General features: G+C 44.5%; 1 protein-coding gene across 7 annotated transcripts in view; it reads right to left on the reverse strand.

Annotated features, from left to right (window-relative positions):
• bcas3 (BCAS3 microtubule associated cell migration factor) overlaps positions 1-25,517 on the reverse strand; it is a 937,438-nt gene that overhangs the window by 749,629 nt on the left and 162,292 nt on the right. For all 7 annotated transcript variants that reach the window (XR_007449398.1, XM_049576752.1, XM_049576750.1 and 4 more), the window contains exon 13: positions 8,385-8,478. Coding sequence is in view for 6 of the 7 variants with exons in the window: in XM_049576752.1 (XP_049432709.1) it covers positions 8,385-8,478 (94 nt within the window). In the remaining variant the exon portion in view is untranslated. The remainder of the gene's footprint in view (positions 1-8,384; positions 8,479-25,517) is intronic.

Consider the following 25,517-nt stretch of genomic DNA (forward strand, 5'->3'; position numbering starts at 1 on the left):
GGGGTTAGCTCAGCAGTTGGGGCTCATTTCCTCTGCCTCATCCAGTTCCTGCTCGGGCCCTAAATGGCCACAAATTGACCATCAGACCACCCAGGTTCCCATGCTCCTGTCCGACAATCACCATGAAACCATCCAGTTTTACATCTTGGACGCTCCTTGCCTGCCGCTCATCCTGAGTTACCCATGGCTCCTTCGGCATAATCCCCACATTGACTGGGAGACTGGTTCCATCCGTAAGTGGGGGACCTTGTGTCATTTCACCTGCCACAAGCACGCCTCCCTGCCACTCTACTCTCCCACTTCCTGTTCTTCGCCAATTATCTCCAGGGTAGCTCTTGAATACTGCGGCTACCGTCAAGTCTTCAGCAAGGCCAAGGCCAAGGCCACGTCTAAGGCCACAGCCCTACGACCCTAATCACCTCCTTGTCTGTTCCTGACTCCTGCAAACAACTGCAGCGCTTCCAGGGGTTTGCCAACTTCTATGGTCCCTTCATCCGCAACAGCTCAGTGGCTGCTCCGCTTACTGCCCGCACCAGTTCGAAGGTGCCCTTCCAGTGATCCCCTGCTGCCAACGAAGCATTTCAGACCCTGAACTCCAGGTTCACTGCTGCACCCATCCTCTAGATGCTAGACCCTGATCGCCAGGTGGAGGTGGAGGTCGACACTTCCGACGTGGGAGTAAGAGCCATCCTGTCCCAGAGGTCAGCCTCCAACCAGAAGCTCCAACCCTGCGCCTTCTTCTCTCGGCGCTTGTCCCCTGCCTAGAGGAACTATGACATTGGGACATTGAGCTGCTGGTGGTGAAGATGACCCTAGAGGAGTGGCGGCATTGGTTGGAGGGCACCAACGAATCCTTCTTGGTTTGGACCGACCACAAAAACCTTGAATACATCCGCACTGACAAGAGACTGTCCCTTTTCTTCACCTGTTTCCGCTTCAACCTCTCCTACCATCCACGGTCTCACAACGCCGAACCTGACACCCTGTCACCTGTTTCCGCTTCAACCTCTCCTACCGTCCTCAGTCTCACAACGCCGAACCTGACACCCTGTCCCAGCAGTTCCAGAAGGGGGAGGATTCAGTGGAGGGGCCTGCTACCATCCTTCCTCCTCCCTGTGCCATTGCCATCTTGACCTGGGACATAGATGAGAGAGTGAGGGCCACTACTGAGGGTCAGCCTGGTCCCAGCGCCTGCCCGCCAACTTCCTGTATGTCCCAGAAGCCCTGAGGTCGGAGGTCCTGCAGTGGGCCGATGTCTCCAAACTCACCTGCCATCCAGGTTCCCAGTGAACACAGGACATCCTCCTCTAATGCTCCTGGTGGCCAAGCCTGGAGAAGGACACCCGTGACTTTGTCAAGGCCTGCTCTGTCTGCAACCAGCACAAGGCTTCCTGTCAGGTTCTAGCGGGACTTTTTCAACCTCTTCCAGTCCCACATCTCCTTGGACTTTGTCACAGGCCTGGCTCCCTCTGACAGTAACACAGTCATCCTCACTGATGTCAACTTTTTCAACAAGATGGCCCACTTTGTGCCACTGCCCAAGCTGCCATCGGCCAAGGAGACTGCTCCGATGGTCCTGCTCCATGTCATCCATATGCATGCCCCCCCTGCTGATGTAGTGTCCGACCAGGGTCCTCAGTTCTCCTTGGTCTTTTTGAAGAAGTTCTGCACCCTCATGGAAGCCACCACTAGTCTCTCCTCTGGGTTCCACCCCCAGTCCAATGGGCAGACGGAGAGGATGAATCTCGCCGCATGGTGTCCCAGAATCCGAATCCTGGCAGCTCTTGTGGGTGGAGTACACCCACAATTCCCTCACCAGCACCACCACAGGCCTCTTTCCCTTCCAATTTGCCTATGGCTATCAGCCTCCACTCTTTCCACTCTTCCCGGCTTTAGAGAAAGAAGTACCCTGCCCGTCAGCCCAAGCCTTTGTCCGCCACTGTCACAAAATCTGGGCCAAGGCACGCACTGCCCTCCAGCGCTCCGTGGGTTGCTACGCTGCCTTGGCCAACTGACGACATTCTCCAGCCCCAGTATACCAGGTTGGCCAGAAAGTGTAGCTCTCCACCAGGGACCTGCCTCTCTGGGTGGAATCCAAGAAACCCAGGTTCGTCGGCTCATCCCCCATCCAGAGAGTCATCAGTCTGAAAGCTGTGAGACTGAGGCTTCCAAGCTCCATGCGCATCCATCCCACCTTCCATGTGTCCAAGGTAAAGCCAGTCCAAGAGAGTCCTCTGTCGCCAGCAGTTCCACCTCTTCCTCCTCCTCACCTCATCGATGGGGGTCCAGCCTTCTCTGTTCAGTGCCTAATAGGGTCCCATCCTCGTGGGAGGGGACTCAAGTACCTGGTTGACTGGGAGGGCTACGGTCCAGAGGAGACGTCCTGGGTTCCCGCTGGCCACATCCTCGACCCGGACCTCATCACCGACTTCCTGACTCTGACCAGCCCTCCAGGATCAACACACCACTGAGGGGTTTCCATCTAGCAGTCCACACCTCTTCAGTGCGCATGCAGTGTGCATGCGCCCGCGTGTGCAGCCTGTTGCAGTCACTCCTACTTGTTTTCACAGTTTTCTTACTTTTTTACTTTATTAAGTTTGGTATTCGTGCTTGCTTTTTTTGTGACAGACATTTTGAAACTGCGCCCTCTCCAAACATGCTGACTGAGAGAGTTGTGCTCGTTTTCCTCACTCTGGAATTACTTATTTCATTCAGACCCAGCACAATTGCGCAACAACTTCATGGCCGCATTGTTTACTCCAGATATCAGCTAATCGCGCTGAGGCATCATCGGAGATGTGGAGGAAAACACATAGAGGATGCAGGAGAGGAAGTAAACAGAGGCGGAAAAAAGCAGGGTTGAGACAACGGAGGCTTATGGAGAAGATATAAGCCGTGTCTCCCCTCTCTCATCATGGGCAACGTGAGGTCTCTGGCAAACAAGATGGACGAGCTGAAAGCTGTTGCCAGGAGTCAGAAGGAGTACTGGGAATCTAGTCTTATGTGCTTCACTGAGACATGGCTTCACCAGGACATTCCCGACAACAACGTCTCCATCAGCGGCTTTCAGACTGTTCGGGCCGACTGGGACTGCACCGAGAGCGGTAAGCGCAAAGGAGGGGGGCTTGCTGTTCTAGTAAACAACCGCTGGTGCACTCATGACCATATTTCTATGAAGGAACAAATCTGGTGCCTGGACATTGAACTGTTTGCTGTTGGACTCAGGCCGTATTATTTGCCCAGGGAGTTTTCACATGCCATTATTGTAACTGTTTACATCTCCCCCTCTGCCAACCCGACGTCGGCATGTGACGTCATTCACTCCGCCATAGCCCACCTGCAGACTAAACACCCGAGTGCCTTCATAGCTATCTCGGGTGACTTCAACCATGTCACCATGGAAACAACACTGCCCACATTTACACAGTATGTGAGCTGTCCTACCAGAGAGGAGAGAACACTGGACTTGCTGTATGCTAACGCCAAAGATGCACACAGCTGCTACCCCCTCCATCCTCTGGGTAGGTCAGACCACAACCTGGTGCACCTCCTCAACTCCTGCTATGTACCACTAGTCAAGAGCCACGCTGCGACCATGAGGACAGTGAGGAGATGGTCGGAGGAGGCTTATGAGACACTGCGGGGCTGTTTTGGTGTGACAGACTGGCAGGCACTCTGTGAGCCACATGGGGAGGACATTGACGGGCTCACAAAGTGCATCACGGACTACATCAGCTTCTGTGTGGACTCCACTGTCCCAGCCAGGACTGTCCATTGTTATCCAAATAACAAACCGTGGGTAACAAAGGACATCAAAGTCATCCCCAACTCAAAGAAGAGGGCCTTCAGAGCTGGTAACAGGGAGGAGGTGAGAACAATACAGGGGGAGCTGAAGATGAAGATAAGGGAGGTTAAGGAGAGGTACTGGAGGAAGCTGGAGAGGAAACTCCAGCAGAACAACATGAGAGAGGTCTGGAGTGGAATGAGGACCATCACTGGCTTCAGGACCAACAACCACAGAGGAGTTGAAGGCAGCGTGGACAGGGCCAGTGAACTGAATCTGTTTTTTAACAGAGTTGACACTACTGGCCCTGCCCATCCCCCCCTGACTCTTCTGCTGTCTGTCTTGGTCAACCATCTCCCACTCCGCCCTCCTCCCCCACTCCTCCCTCTCACACCTCAACACCCTCCTGCTTGACCCCCCCCCGCTCCTCCTCCTCACACTTCCTCCCCCCATGGCCAGACTGACTGCACTCTCCATCATGAGGACTACACCCCTCCCCCACATGTCGTCACCTCCACAATGTGCTTCACTGCTGACCTTGAGAGAAGACAGCTGATGAGACTCCACTCAAATACGGCTGCAGGCCCTGATGGTGTCAGCCCCAGGGTGCTCAAAGCCTGTGCCCCCCAGCTATGTGGCGTACTTCAGCATGTCTTCAACATGAGCCTGAGTCTCCAGAGGGTCCCCTTGCTGTGGAAGACATCCTGCCTCATTCCTGTGCCAAAGACGTCGTGTCCCAGTGGCTCCAAGGACTGCACACCCGTGGCATTGACCTCCCAAATCATGAAGACCCTGGAGAGGAGAGACTCATCTTGGAGCAGCTCCGGCCCATGGTCAAGCCACTTTTGGACCCCCTCCAGTTCGCCTATCAGCCCGACTTGGAGTTGAGGACGCCATCATCTACCTGCTCAACCTTGTCTACGCTCATTTGGATAAGCCGGTGAGCACTGTGAGGGTCATGTTTTTTGACTTCTCTAGTGCGTTCAACACCATACGTCCAGCTCTACTGGGTGACAAGCTGACAGCAATGCAGGTGGATGCCCCCCTGGTGTCCTGGATTGTAGACTACTTGACTCGCAGACCACAGTATATGTGTGCTTGCTACGCTGTGTGTCAGATAGAGTGGTCAGCAATACCGGGGCCCCGCAGGGGACTGTCCTCTCTCCCTTCCTCTTCACCCTCTACACCACGGACTTCAGCTATTGCACTGAGACCTGCCATCTTCAGAAGTTTTCTGATGACTCTGCTATAGTTGGATGTATCACCAAGGGTGATGAGGATGAGTACAGGGCTGTTTTGGATAACTTTGTCACATGGTGTGAGCAGAACCATCTGCAGCTCAACGTGGCAAAGACAAAGGAACTGGCTGTGGATCTGAGGAGGACCAAGACACCGGTGCCCCTTGTTTCCATCCAGGGGGTCAGTGTGGACATTGTGGAGGACTATAAGTACCTGGGGGTACACATTGACAGTAAACTGGACTGGGCTAAGAACACTAACACTCTCTACAGGAAGGGCCAGAGCCGTCTCTATTTTCTGAGGCAAGTGAGGTCCTTCAACATCTGCCAGACTATGCTCAGGATCATCTATGAGTCGGTGGTGGCCAGTGCTATCCTCTATGCTGTTGTGTGCTGGGGCAGCAAGCTGAGGGTGGCGGATGCCAAGAGACTCAACAAATTGATCTGCAAGGCCAGTGACGTTGTGGGAATGGAGTGTGACTCTCTGATGGTGGTGTCAGAGAGGAGGATGCTGTCTAAGCTACAAACTATCTTGGACAATGTCTCACACCCACTCCACCATGTGCTGGTCAGGCACAAGAGTACTTTCAGTGGGAGACTCATACCACCAAGATGTACCACTGAGCGCCACAGGAAATCATTCCTGCCTGTGGCCATCAAACTGTACAATCCTCCCTCTGAGTGGCCCTGAGACTTTTTCACACACTGCAATAATCCAATGTAACCTGTGCAATAACCCCATTTCACCCTGACTGTATATATTCTGTTTGTGTAAATAATCTTGTTCAACTTACTATATGTATACACATATCTATCTATCTATCTATCTATCTATATATATATATATATATATATATATATGTGTGTGTGTGTGTGTGTGTGTGTGTGTATAGATTAAATTTCTTATGTTTCATGTATCTTTCTTCTCTTGCAAGGAGCACCTGTAACATAAATAATTTCCCCTCGGGGATCAATAAAGTATTTCTGATTCTGATTCTGATTCCCTGCCTGTTCACCCTGAGGAAGACTTCCTTGTGGAGGGCCCGTCGGATAATGTGGGCTCCACCCACTCTCATCTCTTCAACCCCCCAGTTGAGGAGATGGACAGTTTTGCCTGTGCCTTTCTTGGTTCTTGTCTGCCTGTGTGGTGTTTCACCACTCCAGCTTCCTTGACAGAGATCACATGTCCACCTGTTGTCATCAGAGCTTCCTGCCGAGTGAAACATCACAAGTAACAGGGGCTTACCTGTCATCTGTTGATCTTTACCTGTGCAGCACTCAACCTGTGGAGAGTTCCAATTAGACTTGTGCCGATTTCCGGTTTAACCGGTTTGGTCCAGTTTAAGAGCTCCATCCGGTTTAATTCAGGTAAACCGGATAAACCGGAGGTGTGTCAAGGGACTATATTCAACTTATCTTGCATTGTAACATGCATTATGACAACTTATTAAGGTTTATGTTTGTTTATAAATCAAGTGGAGGAGCCTACAAGTGTTTTGTTTAGTTTGTCTCAGAGGCTTCAGAGGGACTCTGCAGCTCCACTCCACTCAGCTGTCTGCTGCCGCTGCTGCTGCGAGAGATCAAATTTCATTGAGGGCAGGGAAAAGTGTGAGGGAGTCAGCAGTCATTCAGTTTGTTGCCCTAGTAACCCATTCCCACTGAAGAAGTTCCTGGTATTATTTGGGGGGCTGTAACTACTACAGGAACATCCTCTCGCTCGGCCCTCTCAACCGCCGTGTCTCCACTGAGAGAGCGGAGTCAGAGGAAGGTTCCTTGGTGTTCTTCTGCGTCTTCTTCTTCTTGTGTAACCTTGTGTGTATTGGCGGTTAATACAGCATTTCCGCCACCTAGGGAATTGGAAGCGCATTACACCTATAATGGGCTTTTATTGGGAAAAATAGCTCAAATGCGACCCCCAGTGGTAAAATTAGGTATATAAGTCAACATATTGGTTCGGTTAGATATTTGGCTTTAAATCAAACCGGTTGGAAAATTTTCAAACCGGCACAAGCCTAGTTCCAATAAAAGGACATTACAAACTGTTTTTTGTGAGATTGTGCTGCTTTTGGGTCCTTGCACACCCCCTGACACTGAAGTATGTTTACAGTACATCAGTATTGGGCGACTGCTGGGAAGAAGTTTTATAGAAAACAGTCTCGGTCTGGCAGATTGATTGTAACACAAATTCACTGGCTGTTTCCAAAGTATTGAATTACAATTTGACCAAACGATAATAATACTACTACTACTACTACTACTAATAATAATAATAATAACAATAACAATAATAATAATAATACAAACGTTATGACAATATTAGGAATGATATATATTAAGTCTATATATACAGTATATCCTCTGTGTGTGTGTGTGTGTGTGTGTGTGTGTGTGTGTGTGTGTAAGTTGGTCATTCCTCAGGTTGTTGCATGTTGAAACATACTGGGCAGTAAGACACACCCTGTCTCCTTCTCCAAAAGGTATTTTTAATTTTCTCTAAATTGCAGGGTTGAGCTTGTTAAAGAAATGTTCCTTGTCTCATTAAATGTTTTACATTGTAGGAGGTAGTGTATATCTGTCTCAACCTCACCTGTTGAACAGTGACCACATATTCTGTTTTCTTCCCAAACACACATTTTGGCTAAAACCTTACCATTTAAAATATTTTCACATAAACACTCTCACGCACAGATGAGCAGCACACCTCAGCAACTCAATGGAGTACAGAGTTCAAATGCACATGCTTGCCCTTGCGCACTACTTGTGTTTTGGATTCTCCGTTCACTGTGGAGGTATACGAGATTGACTGGAGAGTAACATGGGCTGAGTAACTGAAATACAAAAGGTAATTTTGAGGCTGAAGTATTCCTTTGAAAAAGAGACTTTTATCATCATTAGTCAAAGCCTTCCATAACCTCTTGTGTTAGTTAGGTTACAGTAACCACAATTGTTATTTATTTGTTCTAATGATTAGGTGGGGTGCAGATTAACAATGGAGATATCAAGCATCAACCTGTGGGTCCATTAGTCACCTGTATACAGTATGTGACAAAATGCCTGACCTGCATGTGTCCCACATCTTACGGTTGGTGTAAAGGAATATGTTGGAACTAAGGCTTAACACATGTTCAATGTGTATAATACAATATGTTTACACACACTACGAATACATTTGGGTGAGCTGGCTGGTCATAACACACACCATGTTACATTTGAATGGAAGGATAATCTCTCTCTCCTCCTTTATTTCTTCCGAACTTGCACAGAGTGCTTTAGCTCTTTTCTCGATAATAAACGTGTTTGCATGTGAGTGAGTGAGTGAGTGAGTGAGTGTGTGTGTGTGTGTGTGTGTGTGTGTGTCTTACCACTGGGGTTGAATTGCATGCAGGATATGGGTTTGTCATGAGCTGGGAAGTGAGCCACCACTCCCTCTCCATCTGAGTCCTCACTCACCAAGACCTGGAATACACAGAGAGAGAGAGAGAGAGAGAGAGAGACAGAGAGAGAGAGAGAGAGAGAGAGAGAGACTCCAAATCATTTTCTAACAAAAAGAACATTGAACCCAGAATGGGACTTTCCCCTGCTCAAGGATTTCTCTTCTCATTTTGGTTTTGGTCTGATATCATCACCACACTCAGCAGTGTTCTTTGACATCAGACTATGGGTAAACTCGTTTCTGAATGTGTCATTGCCCTCTTGTGGATAAAAAATAATTAGCATACTACCTGACAGGCAAGAAAAAAAGACAAACAAGCACTTTGTTCAAAATCTTCTTTATGCTGCATCAAAGAAATTATGAATCATCATAGCGAGAGCTTTATTTTACTAGTGCTAGTGTTTCAGTAAGAGGCTCTACTGTGACCATTGTGGACAGGGTATGGCCCAACAACAGAGACAAGAATATGGACAAATTTACTTTGGCAATAATGTGGCTTTTCACATGTGGCTTTGACAATACCCCATGACAGTGGGTTTTCCCGTAAAAGGGGCAGAAACTGGCGGCAAATCTGGGTTTGGCTTGCCACTTTCGAAAATTGCCTACAAAAATGAAATTATAAGTCACTTTCCACAACTAGCGGCTGCACCTAACTCTCTGTATGAAGTCTACTGTCAAGACTGGGACAAATCTAACAAAAGCTGAGTCCAGACCAGGAACTGGCAAAAAAAAGACCTTTAGTCATGAAGAGAGATTAGAAAATAAGACCGGACATGAGGCCACTTTGTGCATGAGTGTGTGTGTGCGTGTGTGTGTGTGTGTGTGTGTGTGAGCGAGAACATATACACACGGTTACATGTGGCCCCAGTGTTGTATTAATGATGTCAGGAAGGCTGGCCAAGCATTTTAAATAGGAACTTGTCCAAACAAGAACAGCCACTAAAATGTAAAGTGCTTTGTCTCAGAAAGAAGGAAAGAAAGAAAGATATACATAGGCTACATACATACTAGGGCATTAACGACTTTGATGTTTTTCAGGTCGACTTATCTGTCAATAAAGTCGAGTCGAATCGACAAGTCATTTGATGACGTCATCACATTGACACGGCGGAGGAAAGTGAAGTATCTCCACACGTGATGTGTGTCTGTCAAGGCCCGAACATACTCGGGCGAACGTACCCAGAATGAACTCTGTGGAGGTCCGCGAGGACTCAAAGCAGACGTCTGCAAGCCCTGTGTGCACAAAGCTCAGATTTTACGACCGCGCGGATTCCGCTCCACGCACCAGCGACTGCTCGGCATGTATTTTCCCATCGCGGGGATTTTTCACAGACATTTTTACAGGAAACTACAACGCGGAAGTGCGCTCAGCTATGAAGCCTGAATGACTGTGGACAGTCCTCGTGGAGTCTGCTCCGCCTATAGTACACCGTCAAGGATAAAGTATCACCGTAATCAGAGGCAGCGATTGCATTCCGTACACAAGCACACAGAGAGAGAGAGAGAGGGAAAAAACACACGACTTGTCGACTCCTCCCGGGGGGTGTCGACTTGTGCCACTGACGTCGACACGTCGACAAATCGACTTTTCTGTTAATGCCCTAATACATACATACATACACAGAAAGAAAGAAAGAAAGAAAGAAAGAAAGAAAGAAAGATATACAGTGCCCTCCAAAAGTATTGGAACAGTGAGGCCAATTCCTTTATTTTTGTTGTAGACTGAAAATATGTGGGTTTGACATCAAAAGATGAATATGGGACAGGAGATCAACATTTCAGCTTTTATTTCCAGGTATTTACATCTGGATCTGATACACAACTTAGAAGATAGCACCTTTTGTTTGAACCCACCCATTTTTCATGAGAGCAAAAGTATTGGAACATGTCACTAACAGGTGTGTTTTGTTGCCCAGGTGTCTCCCAGTTACATTGATTATTCAAACAATAAATAGCACTGAATGTCTGAGCTCAGTTTCAGATTGGGTACGATAGATTTTGCCTGTGCAGACTGCATTTTGAGATGGAACCAACATGAAAACCAGAGAGCTGTGTATGGGTGAAAAAGAAGCAATTGTAAATCTGAGAGAAGATGGACAATCAATCAGAGCCATTGCACAAACATTGGCCATAGCCAGTACAACCATTTGGAATGTCCTGAAGAAGAAAGAAACCACTGGTGTACTAAGCAACAGACGTCGAACAGGTATAACAAGGAAAACATCAGCATTTGATGACAGAAACTTTGTGATAGCTGTAAAGAAAGACCCTAAAACAACTGTTAGTGACATCAGCAACAACCTCCAGAGGGCAGGAGTGAAGGTATCACAATCTACTGTTCTGAAGACTTCATGAACAAAAGTACAGAGGCTACACTAGAAGATGCAAACCACTCATTAGCAAGAAGAATAGGAAGGCCAGGCTGGAATTTGCCAAAAGGTACAGAGATGAGCCTAAAATTCTGGGAAAAAGTTTTATGGACTGATGAGACAAAGATTAACTTTTTCCAAAGTGACGGAAAGGCGAAAGTTTGGAGAAAAAAAGGATCTGCCCATGATCCCAAACATACAAGCTCATCTGTGAAGCACTGAGGAGGGCTTGCATGGCTTCTTCTGGGACGGGCTCTTTCATCTTCATTGATGATGTAACACATGATGGCAGCAGCAAAATGAACTCAGAAGTCTACAGAAACATTTTGTCTGCTAATTTAAAGAAAGATGCAACCAAACTGATTGGGAGATCCTTCATCATGCTGCAAGATAACGACCCAAAACACACTGCCAAAACAACAAAGGAGTTCATCAGGGGCAAGAAGTGGAAGGTTTTAGACTGGCCAAGTCAGTCTCCAGACTTAAACCCAATAGAGCATGCATTTTACCCGCTGAAGAGGAGAGTGAAGGGAGTAACCCCCCAAAACAAACAACAACTGAAAGAGGCTGCAGTGAAAGCCTTGAAAAGCATCACAAAAGAAGAATGCAAAAGTTTGGTGATGTCAATGGGTCACAGGCTTGATGCAGTTATTGAAAGCAAAGGATTTGCAACTAAATATTAAGTCTCATTCACTTTAATCTATTTTAAGTTTATATGTTCCAATACTTTTGCTCACCTAAAAATGTTGTGTTCCATTACAAATAATGCTATCTTCTAAGTTGTGTATCAGATCCAGATGTAAATATCTGGAAATAAAAGCTGAAATGTTGATCTCTTGTCTCATATTCATCTTTTGATGTCAAACCCAAATGTTTTCAGTCTACAACAAAAGTAAACGAATTGGACTCACTGTTCCAGTACTTTTGGAGGGCACTGTAAATACATACATACATACATACATACATACATACAGAAAGAAAGAAAGAAAGAAAGAAAGAGAGAGAGAAAGAAAGAAAGAAAGAAAGAAAGAAAGAAAGAAAGAAAGACAGACAGACAGACAGACAGACAGAGGCAGACAGACTTATTACAGTGCAAGCAGACAAAGTTGTTGTGTGAGAAAATCCTGCTGGAGCCCTTTGAAACACAAGTGTCCTCCACAGAATGGAGACCATTACATAGGGGAGAATGTGTGTGCCTGTGTGTTACGAAGCTATTATTCCAAATAACAAATGTCAAAGCCTGAACATGGGAATATCCTGGACAGCCACACTGACACAGGAACCCATCTCTATCCTATTCCTGCCTTTTCCCATTTCTCAAAAACCATAGCCGAACACAATCTTAATTCACTCTACTGATCGTCCACACTCTCCCAATCCTCCCCCTACACCATCCATCTCTCCCCCACTCCTAGCTTTCCCTTCCCTGCCTACCAGGCCTAGTCAGTGTTTATGGCCAGTGTACGGTTACAGGTTGTCGACTGGTGACAGAGTGCAGGCCTGCTTCTGAAGGCTTAGGTCCAGCTCATAAGACAACACATTGGCTACAGGGCAGCTACAGTCACTGTGTAAGAGGGGAGAAAGCAGTGAATGTGTCTGTGGTGACTACATCTCTAACCAACTGTACAATGTATGCTAGCACGCCTCATTAAAAATGTGACAGCGACTGCAGTGTGATTAATCATGGTTAAGGGGATAAAAGCTTTCAGCATTTCTTTAAATGTTAGAGTGAGGTCCTGTTGAAGGCAAGTGGCATAGTTCAAATCATCACCATATATTGGTAAGTACAGCATTCAGGTATATGTACCTGGATGGAAAAAGCAACAACCTCTCTCTCTCTCTCTCTCTCTCTCTCTCTCTCTCTCTATGTATATATATATATATATATATATATATATATAATACACACACACACACAAAAAAAAATATATATATATATATATATATATATATATATATATATATATATACACACAGTCAGGACATTTTCCTGACATCTGGTGCAAAGGGTTCATTTCCACCATTCATAAGAGTGGGGACAAATCAGACCCTAATAACTACCGTGGCATCTGTATCACCAGTTGCCTCAGTAAATTATTCTGTCATGTTCTAAATAAAAGAATACTAGATTTCCTTGAAGAGCACTCCGTCTTAAGTAAAAGTCGAATTGGCTTCCTTCAAATACACCGCACCACGGACCATATATATACCCGTCACACTTTAATTAACAAACATGTACACCGAACAAAAAATAGTAAGATATTTGCTTGTCTTATTGATTTCAAGAAAGCTTTCCACTCTATTTGGCATGAAGAGCTCTACTACAGGCTTCTACAATGTGGTATAGGGGGCAAAGTGTATGATCTGGTTAAATCAATGTATTTAGAAAATAGTTGTGCTGTTAAAATTGGCGACAAACAAACGGAACTCTTCAGCCAGAAAAAAGGTGTTCATCAGGGTTGCAATTTAAGTCTGACTTTACTTAATGTGTATATAAATGTTCAGTTGGATCAATGTCCTGGCCTCTCTCTCCTAGATAGAGAGGTGAAGTCTCTGTTTTATGCTTATGATCTTGTTCTACTATCTCCTACCCAACTATAGCAACAGCTGGACATAGTAGAAAAGTACTGTCGCCCCGATGTCAGGAGAACAAATATCAGTTTACCATAAATAATCATATCATTGAACACAGTATGAGTTACACCTACCTTGGTATAGCCATAACAGCATCAGGGAGTTTCAACATGGCAGTGAATGCACAAAAAGAATAAGCTAGGCGGTAGTAGCTCAGTCCATAGGGACTTGGGTTGGGAACCGGAGGGTCGCCTGTTCGAGTCCCCGTCCAGACCAAATATGGAGCGTGGACTGGTGGCTAGAGAGGTGCCAGTTCACCTCCTGGGCACTGCCAAGGTGCCCTTGAGCAAGGCACCGAACCCCCCAACCGCTCACGCCTGTCACGCCTGACCAAGGGCAGTCCCCTCACTCTGACATCTCTCCACTTTGTGCATGTATAGGTCCTGTTTGTGCATGTGTGTGTCTTTCGGACCTGTGTGTAATTGACAAGCAAGAGTGAAAACATTGAACTTCCCCACAGGGGGATTAATAAAGTAAATAAACTTAAACTTAAACTCTATGAGCTCTAAATGCAATAAAGAGAACATTTTATAATTTTTAATTTCCATTAAAATCTGGCTCAGGCTCAGGGGGCATCGGATAGAGGATAGAGCTGGATTTGAATAGCGCAGGTGCCCCATGTACAACGCTGTTGCCGCAGGGGCCCGAGTTCGACTCCAGCCTGTGGCCATTTCCTGCATGTCACTCCCCCCCTCTCTCCCCACTTCACACTTTTTAAAGCCAAAATGCCCCCCAAAAAATATCTTAAAAAAAAAAAAAATAAATAAAATAAAAAAAATTAAAAAATCTGGCTCAAAATATTTGACAGTGTCATCCAGCCCATTGCACTCTACACTCAGTCATCAGAGCTAAACCTGTTGGGACAAACATCCAACAGAATCTTTACATGCAGAATTCTGCAGATACATTTTACACAGAAATACACCAACAAATGCATGCAGAGCAGAATTAGGAGGATACCCACTGATAATTAACATTCAAAAGTGAGAACTGAAATTTTTCATCCACCTTAAAGCCAGGTCACAAGACACCCTCCATTCCAAAGCCCTCCAAACACAGGAACTAAACCCAGAAAAGAGTCCCCTGTGTCAGCTGGTGCTGAGACTAGACACTCTGACCAGTCTCACACCAACACTGCTTTCCAAACACCAATCAACCAAATTCTAAAACAATGTAGAGAAACCTATTTAGAACGCTGGAGAGAAGAAACTAAAGAGAAAGAGTGTCTGATATGAAGAGCTGGACAGCACCAGGCCCTGACATGATCCACACCTACTGGCTAAAGAAACTTACTAGGACTAACTAACTGTGCTGCCAGGCATTCATGGAGTGCATGAACGCCTGGCTGTACAAATGAACCAGCTGCTGATGGAGGGGATGATACTGGGTTGGACAGTCCTAATCATGAAGGATCCCCAGAAGGGTGCGGTCCAACCCAACTACTAGCAAAAAACCTGCCTCTGTACAACACGGAAGCTCCTGCCAGTTATCTAGCAGCTAGGATGAATAGGCACATGGCCCAATACATGAGCAAGACCCAGAAAGGAATTGGTAGTAATACCAGGGGAGCCAAGCACCAGCTACTGGTTGATAGAGCATTCACCCAAGACTGCAAGACCAGGTAGACTAAACCGTGGACTGCCTGGATTGACTACATGAAAACCTACGACTCAGTGCCACACACGGATACTAGAATGCTCTTTGGCTGTCAGGGTGAGGGAATTTGGACCAATTATGAGTAAGTGTGATATGTCGTAGTTGAGTTTGAGGAGATTTGTTTGCATCCAGTGTCTGATACCAGAGAGACAGTTTGTAGTAGTAGTAGTAGTAGTAGTAGTAGTCTTTATTTGTCCCCGTAGGGAAATTGGGTTGCAGCAGGTCACACAAGGCATTTCAGAAATATATAAATAAATAACAATACATCAAACGGTGACCAAACATTCATCACACATTGAGCACAGTAGTCACATCTCATGTACAGATATAGAAGGAGGAGAAATAGTTTTTAAGCTTCTGCAGACCAGCTGAGAGGCTTAGGTCAAGAACTGTGCTGGCTGTTAAGGAGTTTAATAGCCTGAGGCACAAAAGAGAATTTTGCTCTGTTTTTTGAAAACAGAGGGGGGCGGTATCATCGCCCTGAAGGAAGCAAATCAAACATGTAGGCCAGCGGGTGCCTAAGGTCGCCAGTAATGTTCCTTGCCTTGTTTAGCATCCTCTGTCTATAGATGCTTTCCAAGCTTGGCAAAGTACTGCCCAACAGTCTGCTGCATAGTGATATAATTTGTCTGACTCTCTCTTTTTGTGCCTCTGTGGCATTGCCAAACCAACAAGATGACAGCAAAGGAGAAGATACTTTCAATAAAGGAACAATAAAACATTTGAAGCACTTTGCTACTGACATGAAAGGTCAACAGTTTCTTAAGGTGGAACATTCTCTGTTGAGACTTGGTGCAAATTTGGTCAGTCCACATGTCCCACTTCAGCTTATTGTCAAGCACCATGCCGAGATATTTATATTCAGTGAACTGTTGTATTGGCTTTCTGTTTATCAAAGTGACAGAGACAGAGTTGGGGGATACCACTTTTCTGAAATCGATACACATTTCCCTTGTTTTTGATGGATTTAGGAGAAGGTTGGACTTTTCACACCAGTTGATGAAATAATCTAGCACAGGGCCGTGTTCCTCTTCCTCATCAAATAAAAGACTGACCAGTGCAGTATCATCTGCATACTTCATGAAAAAACAATTTGAGAAAGTGCTAGAGCAAGAGTTTGAGTACAAAATAAATAAAAGAGGAGATACAACACATCCCTGAGGGGAGCCGGTAAAAGTGGTCATTTTATCAGAGAGTGATGCTCCTGCTCTAACCTGCTGGATTCTACCACTGTGAAAATCAACAATCCAGGCAATAAGATCAGGTTCAAGGGAAAATTCGGAAGACAAAACATTTGCTAAAATACATGGCTTGATAGGGTGGAGTGGGTCTGAGAGGTGATGGATTTGGTGGAGATGTAGAGCTGGATGTTGTCAGTGTAACAGTGGAAACGGAGGCCATGACAACAGATGATCTGACCAAGGAGGAGGAGGTAGAGGATGAAGAGGAGAGGACCAAGCATCAAACCCTGGGGGACACCTTGGGACAGGGGGACAGTCGAGGAGAAGCAGTTGTTGAAGATGAATTGCTTCCTTTCAGTAAGATATGATTGGAGCCAGGTGAGGGCATCATCTGTGATGTTGAGGAGAGACTGTAGGCAGTAGAGTAAGATGGAGTGGTTAATGGTATCAAAGGCAGCAGTGAGGTCCAGGAGGATGAGGATGGAGAGTAGGCCGGAGTCTGAGGAGAGGAGAAGGTCATTTGTTACTTTGAGGAGGGCAGTTTCAGTGCTGTGGTGGGTACAGAATCCAGATTGAAATTGTTGGTAGAGGTCATTATTAATGAGATGGGCTTTGATTTGTGAGGCGACAACATGTTCCAGGATTTTAGACAGGAATGGGAGGTTGGAAATGGGCCGGAAGTTATTGATAATGTTAGGGTTGAATCCAAGTTTCTTGATGATGGGGGTTACAGCAGCCAGTTTCAGTGATGGTAGAACAGTGGAAAAGTTGAGGGAGGAGTTGAGAATCCCTGAGATAATTGGGGAGATGGTGGGGAAGCAGTGTTTAACAAAGGAGGATGGGATCTAGGATGCAGGTGGAGGATTTCATGGTTGAGATGATTTTGGACAAATTAGCTGGGGAGACGGGTGAAAATCTAGACAATGGAGAGGTGATGAGAGGAGCAGGGGGAGGGAGGAGGAATGGGTGATGGGGGAGGAGGATAGGGAACTGTAGATGGTATCAATTTTGGATTGGAAGAAAGAGAGGAAAGAATTGCATTTTCCAGTGGTGAATGACTCTGAAATGTTGTCACTGGGATTGAGGAGTTTGTTGATGGTGGAAAAAAGAGTCTTTTGGTTATTGGAGCCAGTGTGGATGAGGTTTGAAAAGTAGGCAGAGTGGGCAGTGTTGAGGGCAGTTTTGTACAGTTGAAGGTAGTCAGTGTATGCTTGGAGATGAACTGTGAGTCTTTTTTTTTTGTGTGTGTGCAGTCTTTCAAGCTGGTGCTCAATGCGATTTCAGCTGGTGGAGTTCAGGGGTGAACCGGGGGCAGTGTCTAAATGAAACGGTTTTGGTTTTGATGGGGGCTAACTGATCAGGGCTGGAGGAGAGAGTGTTGTTGTAGTGGTTGTGTCCATGTGTCCATGATGATAGCCAGGTGGTGGGAGATATGGAGGTTGATGCTGGAGAGTTGTTGGATGGTGAGACTAGTGGAGCAGACTAAATCCAGGGTGTGGCCGCAGGAGTGGGTGGGGAAGTTGACATTCTGAGTGAGGTTGAGGCAGTCGAGGAGATCCAGAAAATCAGAGGCTTGTTTACAGTTAGTGTTGTCAATATGGAAGTTGGAGTCGCCAAGTAGTAAAACTGAAGGTGAGATGGCTGAGAGATGTGTGACAAAATCTGAAAAGTCAGAGAGAAAAGACTGAGGTGGTATGGGGGGGCAGAGGATTACAGCAATGACAAGGGGGGTGGGGCCATGGAGTTTCAGAGCAATGTTCTCAAATGACTGAACAGAAGGAGTGGATATAGTGTTGATTTTGAGGGTCTTTTTGTGGATTGAGGCAACACCACCGCCTCGTCCAGTGAGACAGGGTTGATCGATGTATGTGTATCCAGTGGGGGTGGCTTGGTTGAGTGTGAAATAGTCCCAGATGGCTGTACCAGGTCTCGGGGAGACAGAGGAAGTCCAGATTATTGTCAGTTATGAAATCGTTTAAGATGAGTGCTTTATTGTTGAGTGAGCAAGTGTTTTGGAGAGCCAGCTTGAGTGGATGTTGTGTGAGAGACTGTGAGAAGTGGGGGAGCAGGGAGAGGTTGTGATAGATTTTTTTTTTCACTTGTTTTGCATTTCTGTTTTGGGGACAAGGGGGTCTGATAGTTGTAATGGGCTGAATGGGAAAATTTGTAGTAGGGTCATTGCATTTTATGTTAATGAGGTTACTTTTGTTAGCAGAATTGAGGCAGTTATGGGGATGGTGAGATCTAAGAGTTAACAGGCTGAATGGTGTAGGGAGCAGCAGGAGAAGGAAGCTACAGCTGGGGCCTGTAGGGGGAGGGGGAAAAAAAAACAAAACAAAACAAAACAAAACAAAACAAAACAGAAATAAGACAGCAGCCATTCACATACAGGACAGATACACCAATCAGCAAAAAAACTTAAAACCATTGGTGGGTGAAGTGAATACTGATCATCTCATTAGAGTGCAATGTTCTGCTGGGAAACCTTGGTTCCTGACATTCATGTGGGTGCTACTTGACATGCTCCACACCACAAGATGATCAGTGTTGTTAACTTCACCTGTCAGTGGTTTTAATGTTTTGGCTGATCAGTGTACTGTGATAGTAGCTGCATTACCTTGTGCAGACAACTGTGCTTCAGTCATGGGCATAAGCTTTCATGATGCTGCAGCTGATTTGAGTTTCTTTCAGTATTTTCTTATATTATCAGGGAAATTGATAACAGAAAAAATACTATGAACTAACATAATGTTTTTTTAAAAGATTTTTCCCACCCCTTCTCTGCTAGCAATTTTGGTGAGAAAATAAAATACACTGAACAAAAATATAAACGCAACACTTTTGTTTTTGCTCCCATTTTTCATGAGCTGAACTCAAAGATCTAAAACATTTTCTATACACACAGAAGACTATTTCCCTCAAATATTGTTCACAAATCTGTCTAAATCTGTGTTAGTGAGCACTTCTCCTTTGCCAAGATAATCCATCCCACCTCACAGGTGTGGCATATCAAGATGCTGATTAGACAGCATGATTATTGCACAGGTGTGCCTTAGGCTTGCCACAATAAAAGACCACTCTAAAATGTTCAGTTTTATCACACAGCACAATGCCACAGATGTCGCAAGTTTTGAGGGAGCGTTGGGTGACAAATGAAAAGAACAACCAATATTAAGTGTTGGTAAGGTGTTAAAGGTGTTAATTTAATAAAGTAAATAAACTTAGGTCAACAGCTTCAATGCTCTTTGTCACAGTGTGTGGAATTCCACTCAAGGGGTAAATAGCATCCTTCCAAAAGATATTCATTCACTTTGGGTGTTTTGATGATGATGATGATGATGATGATGATGATAATGACAGCGAGTATGGAGCTACATTTGTTTCTTTATTATTCAATCAAACAGAGTAGGTTTTGGAATAAAAAAATAAAAAAAAGATTTGAGAACAAAAGTATTAATAATGCAATCAAAAAAAAAAAAAAAAACGTTTTATTGCAAGTAAAAAATGATTGATTAAAAAATGCAAATCCCAAAGTTTTGTTTGCAAATCCTAAAGTTTTGTTTGCAACTCCTAAAGTTTTGTTTGTGAGTCATTTTTTTTCATTTGCAAGTCAAAACGTTTTGCGAGTAAAAAGTTTAACCTTGTGGGCGGGGCCTAAACTGAAAGCTGTAAACTGTGTCTCTATTGGCCAGTCTCGATCGGAATGACAGCTTGCAAAGCAACATGGGAGTTCTGTAGTTCACGGGGAATTCAGTGCGGGAGCTGTGGCAAAAATCAATGAGCAGGTATGTTTATACATAACTAATAAGAATGTTTTATTTGAACTGGTGTATGTAGATTGCTTTTGTTTAGCCAGGGCAGAACTATTCAAGGGCGTAACGGTCAGTACCGTCGATGCCCCAGGGTGTAGCAGTACAGGGTGACACAGGAGTGGGTTGTCAGTCCTGTCCCATCCCACTTCCACAAAAATAATCCCATCCCATCTCAATGCCATGAAAAAGAAAAAAAAAATCCCGTCCTGTCCCAATCCCTCAAGAATAACTCCTGTCCCATCCTGCTCCTGTGTTGTGTTTCAGTTACAGTAAAAAAAAAAAATAAAATAAAAAATAAAAAATTCCAGTACATGGATCACACAATGCCTACCTTAGTTGAATATAAACCCAAATATGACATCAAATGTTGTGTTTTGATGTTTATTGCTTAATTATTTTTACATTCACTCCACCTTGAAGCTGTTCAGAATGATAAACATTTGATTTCTGATGTGGTCAGACAACACGTCATAAGAACCAGTTCTGAGAGAGAAAAATGTAGTTAAAGTATTGCAGTAAAGGTAGTGTTTGGTTCCTCTGACTGATACTATTATATATGACATCATTAGATTATTAATACTGAAGCATCAGTGTTAGAGCAGCATGTTACTGTTGTAGCTGCTGGAGGTGGAGGTAGTTTTAACTACTTTATAAAAACTTGACTATTGTTATTAGGGACCTCGGCCGAAGGACAAAGTCCCTCTTGTTCCTGGTACGTTTATTATTAGGGACCTCGGCTGAAGGGCGAGGACCCTCTTGTTTCTGGTGCGTTTATTAGGGACCTCGGCCGAAGTCCCTCTTGTTTCCCGTGCGTTTATTATTAGGGACCTCGGCCGAAGGATGAAGTCCCTCTTGTTTTTGCTGCGTTTATTAGGGACCTTGGCCGAAGGTTTACTGTTGTAGCTGCTGGAGGTGGAGCTAGTTTCAACTACTTTATAAAAACTTGACTATTTTTATTAGGGACCTCGGCCGAAGGACCAAGTCCCTCTTGTTCCTGGTACATTTATTATTAGGGACCTTGGCTGAAGGGCGAGGACCCTCTTGTTTTGGTGCGTTTATTATTATTAGGGACCTCGGCCGAAGGACCAAGTCCCTCTTGTTCCTGGTACATTTATTATTAGGGACCTTGGCTGAAGGGCGAGGACCCTCTTGTTTTGGTGCGTTTATTATTATTAGGGACCTCGGCCGAAGGACCAAGTCCCTCTTGTTCCTGGTACGTTTATTATTATTAGGGACCTCGGCTGAAGGACAAAGTCCCTCTTGTTTCTGGTGCGTTTATTACTAGGGACCTCGGCCGAAGGATGTCCCGCCGCCTCTTTGAGCTGGAATTTGACCCACTAAACATGCTCCAAAACTCACCAAAACTGGCATACATGTCAGGACTGGCAAAAAATTTTAGGAAATGAAAAAATACATCTGAAAAGTGCCAAAATGGCCTCTCTAGCGCCACCTAGCAGTCTAGGCACACTAAAATGGCCGCTGCGGCTTGTAGGAATGACGTAGAAAGATGAAACCAAAACTGGCTTGTTCATCTCATCGAGACCTATAAATCACGTGCTCACACCCCTGGCCTAAACCCAACAGGAAGTGAGCTATTTCCCTTTCAAAGTAAGATTTCGCCTCAAAAATGCTCTTTTTCAAAATTCCTTAAAAAATCAACTCCTCCTACACCATTTATCGTATCAGCTTCAAACTCACATCCATGACAGATCAACTCGTCCTTATCAGGTATTCTGTATAACTTTTTCATTACTCGAATGGTTTGGATTTTATGGCGTCTTCCAGGTGATGTCTTGCAAAACCTCCTGACAATTTTTTGTGCCACCTAGACACACTAAAATACCTGCTGCGACCGGTAGAAATCCCATAGAAAGACCAAACCAAAACTGGCTCATTTGTCTCATCAAGACCTACAAATCACGTGCTGTAACTAATGACCTAAATCCAACAGGAAATACGCTATTGCCCTTTCAAAGTAAGATGTCGTTTTTCACAAATTCTCTCTCTCAAAAAATATTTCCTCCTACACCATTTATCCTGTTGGTTTCAAACTCGCACACATGACAGACCAAGCCCTGCTGATTTTATGCTGTGTTTCAGGTGACATGTCACAAAACCTCTTGACAATTTTTGTGCCACATAGACACAGTAAAATGGCTGCTGCGGCCCGTACGAATGCTGTAGAAAGATCAAATGAAAACTGGCTTCTTCATTTCCTCGAGACCTACAAATCAGTCATTTACACCACTGACCTAAATCCAACAGGAAATGAGTTAGTGCCTCTGGAAGGTGACATGTCACAAAACCTCTTGACAATTTTTGCAACACCTAGACACACTAAAATGGCTGTGGCACCCTGTAGGAATGACGTAGAAACATCAAACCAAAACTGGCTTCTTTGACTCCTTGAGACCTACAAATCACTCATTGACACCACTGACCTAGATCAAACAGGAAATGAGCTAGTGCCTCTGAAAGGTGACATGTCACAAAACCTCTTGACAATTTTTGCACCACCTAGACATATCAAAATGGCTGCTGTGGCCCATATGAATGGTGTAGACAGATTAAATCAAAACTGGCTTCTTTGTCTCATCAAGATCTACAAATCACTCATTGACACCAATAATCTAACTCCAACAGGAAATGAGCTAGTGCCTCTGAAGTAACATGAGCAAATGTGTCAGCTGTGAGCTAGACATCATAAACATGCATCCAAGATTGCATTTTTTATTTTACAAACATGAAGCCTGTAAATATGTATTCAGAACGAGTGTATCTCTCTTGTGGTATGTTCAGGTTGATGATTGGACCTACGGTTTAGGACTGAAAGGGAGGAGTTGAAAGCCACCTCCATCTGCCTGCTCTTTAACTTATCTCTCTCTGTCAGTGGTGGACTTAGGATCTTTGTAGGTCAGGGGTGAAATGGAAAAAAGGGCATCTACTGCATGACGGGGGGGCCATTGATGTGGAAAAAAACTCAGTTTACACCCTAAACCTGCTCAAAAACTCACCAAAATTTGCACGCATGTCAGGACTGGTGAAAAACTGTAGAAAATGAAGTAATTAATCCTGAAAGTTCCAAAATGGGCTGTCTAGCGCCACCTAGACACACTAAAATGGCTGCTGCGGCTTGTAGGAATGATGTAGAAAGATCAAACCAAAACTGGCTTGTTCATCTCATCAAGACCTACAAATAACGCACTCGCACCCCTGACCTAAACCCAACATGAAGTGAGCTATTTGCCCTTTCAAAGTAAGATTTCGCCTCAAACATGCTCTTTCTTCAAAATCCTTAAAAAAACAAATCCTCCTACACCGTTTATCATATCGGCTTCAAACTCGCACACATGACATATCAACTTGTCCTTATCAGATATTCTTTATAACTTTTTTTTTACTCGAATGGTTTGGATTTTATGGCGTCTTCCAGGTGATGTCTTACAAAACCTCCTGACAATTTTTGTGCCACCTAGACACACTAAAATGCCCACTGCGACCAGTAGGAAGCCCGTAGAAAGACCAAACCAAAACTGGCTCGTTCATCTCATCAAGACCTACAAATCACGCACTGTAAGCACTGACCTAAATCCAACAGGAAGTGCGCTATTGCCCTTTCAAATTAAGATGTCATTTTTCACAAATTCTCTCTCTCAAAAAATATTTCCTCCTACACCATTTATCCTATCGGTTTCAAACTCTTACACATGACAGACCAAGCCCTGCTTAACAATTCCTCTGAACAACTTTGTCATTACTCGAACAGTTTGGATTTTATGCTGTGTTTAAGGTGACATGTCACAAAACATCTTGACAATTTTTGTGCCACATAGACACAGTAAAATGGCTCCTGTGGCCTGTACGAATGCTGTAGAAAGATCAAACCAAAACTGACTTCTTCATTTCCTCAAATCAGTCATTTACACCACTGACCTAAATCCAACAAGAAATGAGTTAGTGCCTCTGGAAGGTGACATGTCACAAAACCTCTTGACAATTTTTGCAACACCTAGACACACTAAAATGGCTGTTGCGCCCTGTAAGAATGCTGTAGAAACATCAAACCTAAACTGGCTTCTTTGTCTCCTTGAGACCTACAAATCACTCATTGGCACCACTGACCTAAATCCAACAGGAAATGAGCTCGTGCCTCTGAAAGTTACATGAGCAAATGTCTCATCTGTGAGCTAGACATTGTAAACTTGCGACTAAGGTTGCATTTTTGACTCCATACACATAAAAGCTAATTATGTCTGCATTTAGAACAAGTTTATGTATCTGGTGATGTCTTCAGATTGACGATCTGACCCACGGTTTGGGATCTGGAAGGACTAGTTCGAGAAATTTTAAACCCATTTTACTCTCACTCTGTCTCTCTGTCACCTGCATGCTGTCATGAATTAGCATAACAAAGTCTTCAGTCTGACAGACAAGCCTGTGTGTGTGTGTGTGTGTGTGTGTGTGTGTGTGTGTGTGTGTGTGTGTGTGTGTGTGTGTGTGTGTGTGTGTGGTCACACACACCTGACAGGATAACACTGACCAAATTGACCAGCTCATGTGTTTCATTCCTACAATTTCCTAAATGAATGCCTGATAGCAAAAACATGTAAATACAAGATCTCAAGGTCTAACTTGCCTAACCCCTAACCCTAACCCACACATCCATATCAACACTAAAATAGCACTTATTTTCTTTTCTTTGCAACAACAGCTTGCAAACCTCAATAATGGAAAAGTAGGAGAAAAATACAGGTCATTTTACTGCTTATTATTTAGTGTGTGCTTGTTCTACTGGGGAAGCAGGAGAAAATAGAAATACTTCTACTGTTAATATTTTCTCTCTCACGTGTTCTGTTACTGCATATCACTAACTCAGCCATACTGCATGTCAGTAACTCGGCCTCTTCTCCAGAGCCTTTGTGCTCCACTGTCTCGCAGGTTAACTTCTATCACAGCGGTGCCTAGTGTGATGTGTGTGGTTGTGTTGCTGCTGTAGTGTCAAATGCCTCCTGCTGCTGGTGTTATCATTAGTCATTTGTCAAACTGATCTTGAAGTGCCTGGGCTGTCACCTAACTACATGGTCATTAATTAGCATAACAATGGCTTCACTCTGACAGACACAAGTCTGTGTGTGTGTGTGTCTGTGTGTCATACTTCTACTGTTATTATACACAAATGATTATTGTTACATATGTATACTATCAGATATTAAAATATACTTTCAACATATTGTACCACAATAGCCAGAATTCTAATTATAATACTATTACTTTCATTAATGTTGTTGTAAGCTATTAAAATTACCGTCTGTCCTGCATCTCTCTCTGTCTCCCCTTCTGTCTCACTGGGTCCTGAGGACAGAGGGATGTTGGATGCTGTAAAGCCCTGTGAGGCAAACTGTGATTTGTA

This window comes from Epinephelus fuscoguttatus, linkage group LG5 (genome assembly GCF_011397635.1).
Source record: "Epinephelus fuscoguttatus linkage group LG5, E.fuscoguttatus.final_Chr_v1".
Lineage (NCBI taxonomy): Eukaryota > Metazoa > Chordata > Actinopteri > Perciformes > Serranidae > Epinephelus > Epinephelus fuscoguttatus.